We start from the raw sequence: 15,743 nt of genomic DNA, 5'->3' as shown, positions 1-15,743 counted from the left end.
ACTATAACCGACACTAGAATAACAATTAAATTTATTCAAAACGCAACATGTTTCATCGGATTGTCTGACTTCTTCAGGCGTGGGAACATAGAAAGCAAGTAAACACTATAAGAAACATCGTATCACTATAAAACGACTATTACAAAATCAGTTAGCTTTGAACTGTAGCTACAGCCCGTGTTGAAGTTCTATTGTTAAGTAGCTGCATGCGTCTGATTTCACGCGTGTGCCAATATCGGATAGCAGAGCTGAAAGAGTCCGGTAGATTATAGCTGAGGTTATTATTTATGTGATGAGGGTCCATAACAATTTCCTTAGACTCGACTATGCGTCGCTCCACCTCGTCATGGCATATATGAAGGTTTGAGGTGGTTGTCCAGTTTATCTCATGTTGTCGTTTTGAATAAATTTAATTGTTATTCTAGTCTCAGTTATAGTCAGTATATATAAATATGAACATATCCCAGTACCGAGTTAATACTTCAAATTGCTATATATATAGCATTAATACAAATAAAAAAAAAATAAAAAAAAAAAAATAGTCCATCCACAATATGAGGGAGAAGCATGCACATGCACAGATTTCTGTCTCTCTGCTCAGAAATAATATTTCACTTACTGAGACAACAGCCTTCTTCAGCTAACAACATTTCTAGTCTTTCTTGATACAAACACATTACTTCCAGAGGTGCTGTTTTTTACTAATACTCATCATGCTTTCACTTTTCCTCCTGACTTATTAAAATATGAGCAGGAGGTGATTAACACATATGCACAGTGACTACAAAGACATTGCACCTGCTCCTCCATTTTCATTTGGACTCTCTATTCTCTAGAACACAAACTATCACTTAGTGTTCTCTAAGAATCAGCATCCAGGTGTTCAAAAAGAGGATCTGCATGTTTTGCCTCTTTTCTCAACCTGCTAAACCCAAACATAATATGCTATAGGTTTTGCAACTTGTTGTGTATATGACTAATTTTAGAAAAATAAAAAAAAAACACAGATTTTGAAGAAATGCAGTGAAATATGCTGATTACGCCTTTCTATATTCTAACCAGTGGCTTTATAATAATGGTTCTCCATCAGGTAACTAGGCCAAACAGTAAAAATTCAAGTATTGGAATGAACCATATGAGCTTGTATAGCTCCTTGAATTAAGAAAAAAAAAAACTCTCAAATACAACATCAGCAGACTTTGGATGGAAAAGAAGTGGAAATCACAGAAGAATCAGAAATAACATTGATAGTACTAAAACAAAACAAAACAAAAAACAGGCAAGATTCTTCTAAATAACTATAAGATACTATATTCAAGTAATAATGATCAGAAAGGAGTAGTTATACTATAGTATTCAACACTAAATACAGGGATAATCTTAAAAGGCAGGCAACATGAATATCACAAAGGCAAACTGGATGATGAGACTTATTAGTGCCTACTGCCTCACATAAGGTTCTACTAAAGAAAAAGTGGAGGAATTCTTTTCAGGCATTAGTAAAGGCAGATGACACAAAGAAAATGTTGATCCTTGTTGGAGATCTAAACAGCAGAGTAGGAAATGAATACCAATACCGGACATATAGAATAAAAATGTGTCTGGAAAATATGGAGAAAAAAAAGCACAGTTAATAATAATGGTAAGAATCTGCTGGATTTGTGTTCAGGACTGATACTAGTCATCATTAACATTATGTTTTAATATAAAAATGCAACAAATTTACATGAAGAGAAAATACAGGCAATCAAAAAAAAAATCTCACTGACTATTACTGTGGATGGCAAACTCTTCACTTGTTCAGGACACAAGAGCAGAAAGGGGATTTGAAAAACAGGAAGTGATGGCAATTTATTTTTGAACATGATGTAACTGAATATCATTTTGAAAAGAAAAACGTGTAAGAAAGTTTTAGAAAAGAATCAGTCCAGCAGCATTCACAGGTGAACTGTAGATTCAAGTATACAAATAATATTCAAGAAAATTAGAGTTTCAAAACAAGAAACTCTAATTAACATTGGACAAATAAACAAACCTTGGAGACCGAGGAGCAAACTGAAGGGAAAAAAAATCGACTAGCTAAGAAGGCATGCAGTGAGGATAACAGTTAAAAAAAAAAAAAAAAAAAAAATCATTGTTGACTTGAGAAGCTAAAGAGAGTTTAGGACAAGAAATCATTATACAGAAATCCCTGGCAGCTAAGTCAAGTGTCCTGAAAGAATAAGGAAAAATGCAAGGAATATAAACTCTATGTAAAAGTAGCTAAAAAAATTCATTGCAAGACTGCTAAAAAAAGGAAAGTGGAAAACATTCTGGAGACTACTGAAAAAGCTTAGAAATGGAGGAAAGAATACTGTAAAACAAATCAGAAATGAAATATGACAAAAACTGAAGACATGTTCTAGATGTCTAAAGTAGATTTAAATGAAATTTTTAATAAATGATGAAACAGGTGTAGAAAAAGCCATAAATAACTAGAAATGTGGAAAGACAACTAGAGATATCTGACCAGATATACTCAAATATAAAGATATAAAATTTTTCAGTAGCTGCAATGAAAAATTCAGAAGGCCTGGTCAGAAGGTTAAATTCTTGCTTATTGGAATAGAGCTCTCATCTATTAAAAAAAAAAAAGGGGGGCGGTAACTGAATATGAGCATTAAAGAGTAATTTCCATACTGAATGTTCTAAGTGAGATTTATTGCAAGCATACTTGGGAAGAGAAACATGAGGATTCAAGCCAAATAGGAGTTTTCAACATCAAATTTTCACTTTAAAACAATTGAGAAATCGTGAGAATACAGCAATGATATGCTGGCTGGCTGATGAGTGGTCAGTGTACATGCTCTCCAACCAACAGGCTGCACATTCAAATCCTGCAAGGGCATGGATGTTTGTGATTGTCTTTAAGTGGTAGATGAATCTCATCACCCAGTGTAAGACCACCACCCCACTTATTGGAAGCTTACAGTGGCATGAAAAAGTTCCATGTTTGATCTCTAGAGCTGGTAGGGTTTCCAGACTATGTAAAATATAAAAAAGTACAAAAGATAATAATTAATTAAATTAATAAAAACTACAAAAAAATATATTTTTTTAATGTTTGCCCATCCACAGTGCAAACATACTATAGTTTACAAAAACCTTTCACAGGCAAAAGTCACATAAAAAAGATGTGTATTTAGATTTTGTACATATGGAAAACGCATATGTCAAGGTGCCAACAAAAAATCTATTCAAAATGCTGTGATTATATGGTGTAAATAGGACATTATGCAGAGCAACACATAGTTTATATCTAAGTGTAAAGTGCAGTTAGAAAACTGCAGGAGATACAGTAAGGCAGATTGATGTAAAATCAGGTGTAAGACAAGGATAAGACACCTTCGACACTTTTAATCATCTCTGTGGATCACATTATGAAGGAGAATGGCATGAAACCTGATATCAAAATCAGGAATATCAAATCTTTATTTCAAGCAGAGGCTCTACTCATAAATAAATCCAGTACTGCAGGATTCCTTAACTAAAGTGAATGACTGTTGCCACAAATTTGGCATGAAAATCAGCAATAAAGAGATTATGAAAACTGGCACAAACACCGAAAACATCGACTACATCCTGAACATAGAGAATCTATACAAAAAAATATTTCAGCTACTTTAGGCAACTTTTAATTTTTAGTTTAGATGGTACATAGGGAAACAGATAACAGAAGAAGAAGCTAGCCAAATACAGAAGTGTTCAAAATAATTTTAACTTATGGATCTGAGAGTTGGGCCAGAACAGTGTTCTAAGAAAAATTATACAAATGAACAGATAGCATCAATGCCAGAATTATATTAAAAATGAAGGTACTGGGAAAGAAATTTTAGATGTTGGAATTCAGGAATGGGTGAGAAGAGCTTAAGGTGATATTAATAGGCCACAAACAAAATGAGAGAGGAAAAGTTACCGAGACAGGCATTTGATAACACGATAGCAAGAAAAAGAACCAGAAGACTAGGATTTAGGTGGAACTGATGTAGTTAGAAGTTGCCTTAGAACAGCGCTTCCCAAACAGTGGGCCACAGCCCCCTTGGGGATCGATAGTTTTGTTGAGGGGTCGTGAAATAATGAAAACAAATTTAAAATGTTTTAAGACTAAGTGTGCAATGTCAAATGTGTATGTAAGATGCTAAAAACGTAATATTTGCATTTGACAATATTCGTTGTGTATGTTTTGTATTGAATATAAATAATAAATATTATAATAACATATGTCTGTAATACGAAATTTTTTATTTTTTTTTGATGGGGGCCCGTGAAATATTTTAATTTTTCCAAGGGGGTCATTACATCCATAAGTTTGGGAAGCACTGCCTTAGAACATCGCTTCCCAAACTGTTTGTTTGGGAAGCGATGTTCTAAGTTTGGGCCACGTTTTGTTTAGGGGAGGGGTGAAATAATGAAAACAAATTTAAAATGTTTTAAGACTAAGTAGATTTTTTTTTATCTTAAAAGAAACGTATTTAATTTTTATTTATTATTTCTTTTTTAATCGAAAAAAAATCACATATTGGTGTTGGTTCACAAATTTTGCTTCCTGCGTATTTCGGTGCTTAATGAATATTAGTAAATATATGCTTATTCCTATAAATTTCATTTCAAAGCAGAAAACTAAGAATTGCAGTTTCAAATATTTCACATGATATTGACTTTTTGTGCAGTAGTATTGAAACACATCCATCACATTCAATTGTTATTAAACTTTTTATGTTTTTATTTCTTTCTTTATTACTAATCATTTTACGTTTCATGTGCTTGTACTGTAAATTACGTGGGCTGTTCAATAAGTAATAAGACTTACTGTGGCGAAACCACTCATCACAATATTAATTTCTGTGGAATAAAGAAATGTTGCTGTATGTATTAACAAAAGAGGTTGATAGATGGTGTATACGGGCTGATGTGCCAGAGTGTCACATGACTAAACGCAACTGCTCATCGGCGCGCCTACGAGGCACAACCAGTCTTCGAAATGGAAGCGCCCTTGGAACAACATTATGCGATTAAATTTTGTGTGCGTTTCCAAAAATCGGCATCGGACACTTTTAACATGATACGCGAAGCTTTCCACGATGAAGCAATGTCGAGGGCAAGTGTTTTTCGCTAGCATAAAACTTTTAAGGAAGGAAGGCAAAATGTGGAAGATCTTGAATGTGTGGGAAAACCTTCAACGTCCATCACAGAGACAATGATCAACAAAGAAGCGATTATCATCAAGCACGTCAAAAGGAAGCGTCCATTGCTGAAGAATGGCTTCTTATTGCACCATGATAATGCAAGGCCACATATTGCTGGTTGTGTAGTGGACGTTTTGCAGAAGAACAACACAGATATCCTACCACAGCCTCGAGATCAGGACTGTACACTGGGCGATTTCTGGCTGTTTCCTCAGCTCAAGAAACCACTAAGAGGCTGCCATTTCGAAAGCAACAAAGCATGTGTAAAAGCTGCGGAGGCGGTTTTGAAAGAACTCTCAAAAAAGGACTCTCACATGTGTTTAAGAAGTGGACGCAACGTTGGGACAAATGCAACGCATCTCATGGTAGTTACTTCGAAAAAGACCATGTAAATGATGATGATTAAAGGTAATCTGTTTTCTGTATAAATATAGTCTTATTACTTATTGAACAGCCTACGTACAATAATAATATATCTATCTATATAAAAATATGAGATAATGTGCCATGTCAAATGTGTATGGAAGATGCTAAAAATGTAATATTTGCATTTGATTTTTGCAATATTCGCTGTGTATGTTTTGTATTCAATATAAATACAATAAATATTATAATAATATGTCTATATTATGATTTTTTTGAGGGGGGCCGTGAAATATTTTAATTTTTCCAAAGGAAAAAACTCAATATAGTAATGTTAGTAAAGGGCCCTGACATCCAGAAGTTTGGGAAGCACTGCCTTAAAAGACCAAAACATAAGATCTGACAACATTGGAGTTATGACACCAGACTTAACTTGAAGAAAACTGTTGAGAGGAAGTTTAATAATGTAAGTTTAATCATGTAATAATATTATAGTATCCTGTATACTCCTTAAAGATACCTATCAAAAATTTGATGATCAGAAGAATATAATTTTTTGTTACCTGTATAATAATGTTCAGTAATTCAATAACCAAGCACTTGCAGAATGAGTCTGATTTCGTATAAAATCCCAAAGCAAATAATTTCATTTCAAATATTTAAAAAATCTAGTTGGAAGAACAAAACAACAGGTCATGGGTTTGAGTCTCACCACAAGCATGGGTTTTTGTAAGAGCCTACTCCTTGAGTTAAGGCTTATCTTAAAAAGAGATATGAAATAAAACAAATGACAAAATCCCCACATAACTGTTGATAAACATTGGATAATGAATAAACTCTCTGCAAAACTGTATAGACCACCAATATAAAGGTACAATATACTAATGCCATCAATGCAGGTGAATTGCCCACTAGAACGCACTGTCTTTGTCAAGACAAAAGAATGTTCCAGTAGCTGAATTTTCATTCTTTTGTCTTGACAAAGACAGTGCATTCTAGTGGGCAATTCACCTGCATTGATGACATTACTATACTGTACCTTTATAATGGTGGTCTAATAATTTCATGTTGATGGTGCTTATCTGCAGTTCTTCTGAGGTTTAGTTTGTTCCAGTAGCTGAATTTTCAAACTCAACCTCAGAAGAACTGAGATAAGCACCATCAACATAAAATTATCAATAAAAAAGATGTGGAACTAGTTGAAGAATGAGGTAAGCACTAAAGCTGAAATAACTGATCTTACAGAGATGAAGGGGAAAAAAAGGTGAGATACTACTAAATAACAAAATGCTATATTCAGGCAAGAGTGATCAGGGAAAGGAAGGAGTAGCTACAGTATTGGACATTAAATACTAAGATAAACTTCTTGAATGGCAGCCTGTTTCAAGTAGTGTGATGTGGATAAATATACTGTGAAATTGAACAATGAAGCTTATTTGTGCCTACAATCCTAGCGGGAGGAGTCTATTAGAAGGGAGTTTTCAAGTGATGACAGACAGCTGCCAAGAACACTGATTCTTGTTGGAAATCTAATGGAGTATGAATGAATACCAGACATACAGAAATGTTTGGGAAAAATTTGAAGCAGTAATGACAATAATGTAAGTATATAAGAAACAAGAAAAGTCTTACGGAATATGCTCTTTTTGACATTTTTTGTAGTAGTAGTAAATGATTCACTGTTTGGTTTTGGGCAGGAGAAAAATGAATATCATGATGAGAAAAGAAAAAAAAAAAGAAAATTTAATTTTTAAAAATCTGGCAGTTCACATATGTGAACTGCAGATTTAAATATACTGAAGGCGGTGGGGGGATGTCTGAAAACAAGAATCAAACCTTGCAAGACCTAGTGGCTAATTTTAAGGGTATAGTCACTTAACAGTACTTGGGAAGAAAGATTAGTAAGACATGTTTTGCTAACCTCCCCTCTCCAATGCCTAGAAGTTCTCTAAGTCTTTTTCCAGAATAACATTGAAAAGACCTAAAGGAAAACTGCAATGAATACGAAGGCGCTATTCATTGCAGTAAATAGTGCTTTGCAAACCAACAGCTAAGATCTGACAATTTTGGAGACCTGAGAAGTATAAGACTATATAAGATTAAGTTGGGAGAAAATTGATAAGGAGCTAGTAATAATGTAAGCTCAATTATGTAATATATCATATTTATACTTTGCGAGTATGTATCAAAAATTCAGAATCAGACTATCATCAAAGGATTTATATATTAAGAAAAATTCTAAAATAAAAATTCATAATATTTGAAATTAATTCATAATTATGACTCATAAATTTAAGTCATAATATATTTGACTTATTTTTTTGTACCTGGATTAGAATCCAGATCTTTCTGATCAAAGAGCATATTCTTTTAACTACGTCCCAAAGGCATGTTTTTTTACAAGAGTAACCAATACAGAAACAATATATTACCTGGGAGGGACAACGAAGTTCAAACAGTAGTTTGAACTTTGTTGTCCAAAGTTGAAACAGAAGTTGAAATGTCATTCTACTGCACCACATCTTGAAGTCAAACCAAAATCAACTCATTTTAAACCAGATGCAGTGAAATACATAATGAGGTTATCAATAGCTTCTCTATCTATAAACCAGTTACTCCTGTGTGAGAATTCAGAACATATATTTTTTTTGTGTAAGGACCATTACTTGTTTAAGGAATATTAATTACATATAGTACAGGGATTAAATGAAGTAGTCTGCCATGCTCATCATATCACATGGAGAATACTCACATAGCATTTTGTGCTCTCCATAGAGATAACTGTGTTACCTCTATGGGGAGCACAAAATACTATTATGTGTTTGAAAAATATTTATGTTCATACAACTTTCATAAAACAACAATCTACCTCAGAATATCTCCATCAATAGAGACTCTCTCAAAGCGAACTTGTCTTTTCCCTACTTCAGAAAGCCTGTCTCGTGAATCTCTTCTGTAAATACGGGAAAGATGGCGTTGCAGTACACCATCCATTTTTTCAAAAGATGAGAACAGCTAGGAGAGGAAGAAAAATAGTAATCAAAATTCTTACTCTTGTTCAATACCATTTTAAATACTTTTGAAATGTTATAAAAGTTAAGTTCTTCCTATGTGAAATATTATGCACACTATTTTGCATTTAATGTAGAAAATAACAATTTTAAAAGAAAATGAAGAAAATATGTGTACTTACTTACCACAAGCTAATGTAACAAAAAGATTGCTAAATTTTTACAAGAATTTCAATATGCAATGATACATTGGTGGCTTAGGAGTTACTCCACATAATGCTACCAGACATCTCCATTTCCCCCACAATCACAACTGAGTTACCCAACTGTCCAAGATTTTCCCAGCCAGAGCATCTGCCTCTTCTTCATTTGGAAAATACTGTAGTGCTCAATATTCAAAACCTTTTATAACCAATGCCTTAAACACTGGCCTCCCTACAATCCTCCGGTGGGGTAAGAACAACCATGATAACTTCAACGTTAACAAAACAATCATGTCTTATTTTTCCCAAGAAAGACCTTACTTCACTATTCTTTACTTATGATCATACTCAGATCTCTTTAAAAGATTTCTCTTCTAGGGATAAATTCTACCTCTTCAGCTCCTAAAACTTTCCCTTTTCTACTTAAGACACTACTTTTAAAGCCTGTACCGTTTCTAAACTACAGAACCCGCCAAATCACCAAACCTTAGAATACCACTTTCAGATTCAGGTATACACCAAACAACTTTCTAAAAATGTATGATACTATCGAAGAGTAGGCCAGTTGTGGATAACCTTCTTTCACATGCTTACTCCAATCACTTTTTTCAAAAACATAAATATTTCCATTTCTTCCTTGTGCCTTTTCTCTGGATATTTTCATTAACACTGTTCTACTGAACAGGCTACATCATTCCTCCATTTTCCTTGAAGTCTGTTAAAACACAAGCAGTTGCTAGTCAACATCCATTCACTGTCCAACTTCAAACCTATCAATTTGTCCCTTTTCATTTCCTCTACCTCTATGTGTTTGGAATACTCTTTCTCACACTTCTTTCTTCAAGGATTACAACCCCAAGCTGATATCAGCAGATTCTTTCATTAGATTTTGCAACCTTCAGTGTGGCTATTGTAAGAACAAACTTCCATACAAGCTGCTTTCAATTATACTATAATCAAAATATGTTATTGCTAGGGAAAAACCCACTTAATGTACTTTATTAGTACATTTCAGAGATTCAACTAGATGGCAGTTTTAAGTCTATCTGTATCTTCGGCAGCAATAGCTAGGGAAATGCCCCAAGTTGGCAGAAAACTGATGAAAAAAAAAAAAAAAAAAAAAACGCTGCAGCTTATGTCAGAAGTATCATATTTCTGCCCACACCACACAATCATTTTTATTATTTTATTTTATCAAAAATAAGGTACAATTGTTTTCTATTCATGAAGAGATAAACTGAGTATTTAGTAATTTTTAACAGTATATGTTATAAACTGGATTAAGATAATGTAATAACTTCATTCATTGCGTGACTGATTACTCTATCCTCTGTGAAATGTTGATGAAATAATTGTTGAACTTCACATCTTATGGGGAGGTGCTCCATCTTGCATCAACACTGTTGTGTTCAGCCCCCCCCCCTCTTTGGTGTATTTGAGGAATGGCAAAATTGCTCAGAATGTCCTGATAATGTGTAGCTGTGACTATTCAGGTCTGATTTGATGGATTTTTTTTGAAGAAAAACATCTAGTTTTCAGCCTGATAATGAACTTGGCTGTGAATCTTATTCATTCTGTGACCTTTAGCAAATGTAAGAGAACTTGTTAAATGCTCAAGGATTCTCTGTAGCGTAAATGTGGCAGTTTTGAGTGTTTACTGTTCCACAAACCCGAAAATTCGCTTCATCACTTCATGTCAATGTAAATGTTTCTTGGATGCTAGCATTGCAATGTCTTACACAAAGTTCTCTATACCATTGTGTTAGACAAATCTGATCGTCTTTCTATGACATGTGCACAGCATTTTCATATGACTGTTCAAACAAATGCAGTTTCAACATCCCCAGTCATTTGTAGAATTCCAGATTTATGCCCTCTTCCTGGGTTTACTTTCAAACTGCTTTGCTCTTGAAATCGATGAACCATGCATCGTTCTGCAGTTGATGTCATTGGGCCTTTTTGCAAAGTCTTTTTGTCTGTATTTGCAAAGTGCTGCTGCAGAAACACTTCACAAGCAAGGCTTGTTCAGGCAAAGTGAGACCCATCGTGCAAGTTGAATGACTGTAGAGCCAGTCTCACTTCATTTATGCCACTTTACGGCTCATTGATGTGCAAAATTCGCTACTTTTTTATTGTTCACAGTACCATATTTCCCCTATGGGTCATTTTTGGAACTTTTTTTTTTCAAAATCTCTTTCCCTATAATCTAATTAGAGTATCCACCAAGTTTGAGAGTATTTCACCTACTGATTCTCTCCACATATTGCTCTGAATATTGGTACTTTAATTTGAAACACCCTGTACATCTTTATTATACCTCTTTTCTCTTCCAAAATATGTGAGTTAAGCTTTAGTTCACATGTATGCTAGTCTGCTACTCAGATTAATTTTCTGAAGACATGATATAATAGTACAAGAAAGTTCATACTGCACTTCTCCTCACCTTTAATAATACTTAAATATTCATTCAAAATCAGATGTTCTTGGACTGATTTGCACCTCTGGCATCATCCATGGTCTCACTTTGCCTTAGAATACTAATTCAGGTGCTACACTGAAAATGCTGTCCAGTAAAAGTGGTCTAGTTAATTGATTTCTCTTTCACACAGACTTACTTCATCTTTTTAATAGACATGAAACTGCCTTATGCCTTCTATAAGGATTTTCTGGTTGCTGTTCTGCTTAACTGACTCGCCATTCTTTTGTTTTCTCTTAAACTTGCAAACACACAAACAGCTACTGATTAACATTTGTTCATTTGTCTAGTTTCAAACTTACCAAGCTAATTTCTCATCTGCCTCCTTCATTTCATCTTCCTCCATTCTTTGGAACAGTATCACTATTTCCCAAAAGATTGTGATATCTAGTTGTTCCTAAAACATCAACAGGTTCCTTCTTTTCAACTACTTATCCTTACACAGCACTGGTGTGCTGTAGGTCTTAATTTAATTCTCTAGTTAATTGATTTCTCTTTCACACAGACTTACTTCATCTTCTTTCTAATAGACATGAAACTGCCTTATGCCTTCTATAAGGATTCTACAGTAAATTCTTGGAGAACAAGCGTAGTGCAGAAGTAGTTTTTTGACTGTGTCTTCAGGCCATGTAGTAATAGATTTAAGTAGTTTCTCTGTTTTCTTTTTTATTGGAACTACTTTAACTACTGAGGACACAGTCAAAAAACTACTTCTGCACTAAGCTCATTCTCCAAGAATTTACAGTCTACCAAAGATACAAAAACAAAACACACCACTCTGGCCGATAGTCGAAGGTATAGATAGCCCGAATTATCATCTAGCCAAGAAATTAGCGGCAACACTCAAGGAGTTGGTAGGTCATTCCCTCCTATATCAGAAACACAACACAATACTTTATAAACATAATCAAAGACATTACATTAGAAAAAGATGATTTATTAGTCAGTTTTGACGTCTCTGCCCTCTTTACGAATGTCCCAATCAATGACACAATACTTCTTTTACAGAACAAATTCCCTCCAGATATCACTGAGCTCTTTGCACATGTATTACATTCTGGTTATTTTGTTTGGCAAAACGCTTTCTACCTACAAAAAGAAGGCACAGCCATGGGCTCGCCATTATACCCCCCCCACACACACCCATTGCTAACTTTTATATGGAACATTTTGAGCAACATGCTTTAGATTCCACTCCTTTAAAACCCAAAGTCTGGCTTAGATACGTTGACAATATTTTTGCGATCTGGTCCATGGCCGCCAGACACTAGACACTTTCCTTAGCCACCTAAACAAACAACACAAACGTGCACATTTCACAACTGAGATTGAAAAACAGAACACACTTCCGTTTCTAGATACACTTGTCGCACGTCTTCCTTCTGGCAGTCTTTCCTTCACTGTGTACCGGAAACCAACACATACTGGCCAATATATACACATCAACTCCAACTGCCACTCAACACAAAAATTAGGTGTCATTAATACTCTAAAAAACAGGGCTTTGAAGATCTGCTCCAATGAACATGCGTGAAAGACGAATTTGAAGTTATCAGCAATACTTTTCTAAAAAATGGTTACAGCCAAACCCCTATTAACAAAATTCTCTACAAGACCTAAATAAACCCTACAATAAAACTATAATCATTCTTACATTAAAGGGACATCAGACAAAATAAACAGAATACTACAAAAATACAACCTCAAAGCCACGTTTAAACCTCCTGCAAAATTAAAAAGCTTACTCAACTCATCCAAAAACCCACTCCATCTGCTGGCCCACCCTGGAGTATACCGTATTTATTGCACCTGTAATATACCATAGGGGAAACAGGACGCACAATTCCTATCAGAGAAAAAGAACATAAACGACACATTAAACATAATAACTATGGTGAAGCTGGCCTTTCTGATCATGCCCTGAACACTTTTCATAGAACTGACTGGAAAAGCACCAGTTGTTTACATCACACCAAAACATGGTATGAACGCAAATTTAAGGAAGCCTGCGAGATTCTTATCAACCACCCCAATCCAAACAATAACAATGGTCTAAAAATCCCAAGCATATGGAAGGCACATATTCTACCCACGGAACCTTTCTCTCTAAGAGTTAACTATAAACAGGACTGTAGGTAATCCAGAATCCTAAATCTAAAAATAACAATTGTAATGTTAAAAATAGGACATCAGTGTTACTGAAAGAAGACTATCCATAAGAAAGAATGTTTTTCTCATGTAATCTTAAATAGAATTTAGCTTTGATGTAGTTTCTAATTAATTAATTAATTTGTAATTTTTTTTTCCACTAGAGGTCATGCCAGTAGAATAACTGGTGATCAAATCACTGTTTCGTTAGCTTACTGTGTGTAATGTAACTCAGCTTTTCCTTGTATATTTGTATATACTCCAGATGATGATCTTAATATGAAGATTGAAATGTTGGGAAATTAAAGGAGTTATTTATAACACGGTTGTAAAGTCCATAATTTCTAAAATGAATGTTGATCACCATGCAATACTAAAAGAAAGGATAAACTACAATGATTGACACATTGGTAGGATGAGCCTTAAGTCTAATACAAAGTATCCTGTTATTAACAGGATTATAACTAAGAAGTGCTCTTGCCTGAACTTTCCTCAGTACCACAGCTACTCCATAATGTTTTGAGTCACCTCCTGAATAAATAACTAGTTTACTGTCCTGTCTTTTGAAATGATCATCTCCATTCCAACTGGTCTCTATAATTCCTAGGATGTCAATTTTACACCTTTCCATCTCTTAACAAACAACATTAAGTGTACCCATCTATAGACCTTATAAATTCCAAATGCCATATAAAGTTCACCTCTGAGATTAATCCAATACCTTCTGTATTCCTCATTCAGAGTAATAGCCACTTGTGTTGGAGACTGTAATATACTTCTCAAACAGGACTCTCTGCATAAGCCCTAAATGCACCTCTGATTATTCTGCATAACAAACAATGCAGCATGAGATGCATTATAGGGAACAAACACAATAGAATTTTGAAGCAGTCAATGCAAAAAAAAAAAAAAAAAAGCATAAAAAGGTGTAGTAAAATTTTTCTGAATAATTCAGAAGGGCTGATGAGAAAGTCGAATTCCACCAGACGATTGGAGTATAGCTCTCATAGTACAAATCTATTAAAAAAAAAAGGGGGGGGGTTAAGAATAAAACAATGAGAATTACTGAGGAATTTCCCTGCTAAGTGTTCTGGTAGGATTTATGCAATCATACTTAAAAAAAAAAAGGCTAAGAAAAATAGTAGAGTAGTCATGGAGGATCTATACTTAAGTTTTGTAGATCTGGAAAAGGCATATGACAATGTCCCAAGAGACAAGCTATTAAAATTATGCATTTATATGGTGTAAACAGGACTGAAGGAGATACTTTCTGTATCTCCTTCAGTTAGAACTGAAGGAGATACAGAAAGATTGATGTTAAATCAGGTGTGAAACAAGAGTGCATATTATCTCCACTGTTATTCATTATCTATATGGATCACAATATGAAGGAAAGTTAAACCCTGGTATCGGAATTGGAAATATTAATCTCAGCACTTCATACAGATCATGTTATACTCCTAAATAAATCCAGTACAAATCTGCACATTCCCTAAGTAAATTGAATAACTAGTGTAATAAATTTGGTATGAAGATCAACAATAAAAAGACAGACTATAAAAATAAGCATTGAAAACATCAAATGCATCCTAAATGGCAACAGAATTAGCAAAACTAGGATAGTGGAAAGTCAATTAAATAAATTTATATGGAATAAGAGAGAAATTAATCAAAACACTGAACATGCTGTATATAAGACAGTGTTCAAACTAGCCAAACCATGATTTGGCCGAATAACCAAACACTAAGTTTGAAATTTGGCTAAAGCATACTGAATCATATTTTATATAAAAAAATGCAAATATAATAATCTGATATTTATATAATTTTTCAAATTTTATAAACAAATTTGAAAAAAAAAAAAATACTTATTAAAAATGAATAAAAATTTTTAATGGGTGGACACAGTAGAATTCTCTTTAATGGATAGCATGAGTTTGAAAAAGGAAGATTGTCTTAGCAATCTGCTTACTTTTTACAACAGGAAGACGAATACACTGGATAATGTTAATGTATGTATATTTTTTTGTTCAAAACATTTGTTTATAAAATTTACTTCAGCATGCTTGGGCCAAATTGCAGAATGAAGAAAGACTGCAAAATTTGTCTAATAATAATTCACCTAGCCATGCAACCACACGAAATAAAAAAATAAAAAGAATCATCCATATTTCATAAGTAAATATTTATATAGAAACTTGGAAAGTTTTGAAAAACTACCACAGTGCTTATGAGAATACACCTTATGGCATCGGGGATGCATTATACAAGTGCTCCTATCTTCACCTTTTATTAATACATGTTTTGATTATAGCTT

General features: G+C 34.0%; 1 protein-coding gene across 1 annotated transcript in view; it reads right to left on the bottom strand.

Annotated features, from left to right (window-relative positions):
- LOC150101200 (SPRY domain-containing protein 3-like) overlaps nt 1-15,743 on the bottom strand; it is a 221,963-nt gene that overhangs the window by 175,968 nt on the left and 30,252 nt on the right. The window contains exon 3 of the mRNA XM_090401360.1: nt 8,458-8,603. Within this exon, the coding sequence (XP_090257486.1) occupies nt 8,458-8,603 (146 nt within the window). The remainder of the gene's footprint in view (nt 1-8,457; nt 8,604-15,743) is intronic.

The sequence above is a fragment of the Typopeltis vanoorti genome, chromosome 12 (assembly GCF_054136105.1).
Source record: "Typopeltis vanoorti isolate ZY-2024b chromosome 12, IOZ_Tvanoo_1.0, whole genome shotgun sequence".
Taxonomy (NCBI): Eukaryota; Metazoa; Arthropoda; class Arachnida; order Uropygi; family Thelyphonidae; genus Typopeltis; species Typopeltis vanoorti.
Note: the sequence above shows the minus strand (reverse complement) of the source record. Positions and strands in the feature narration are given on the sequence as shown.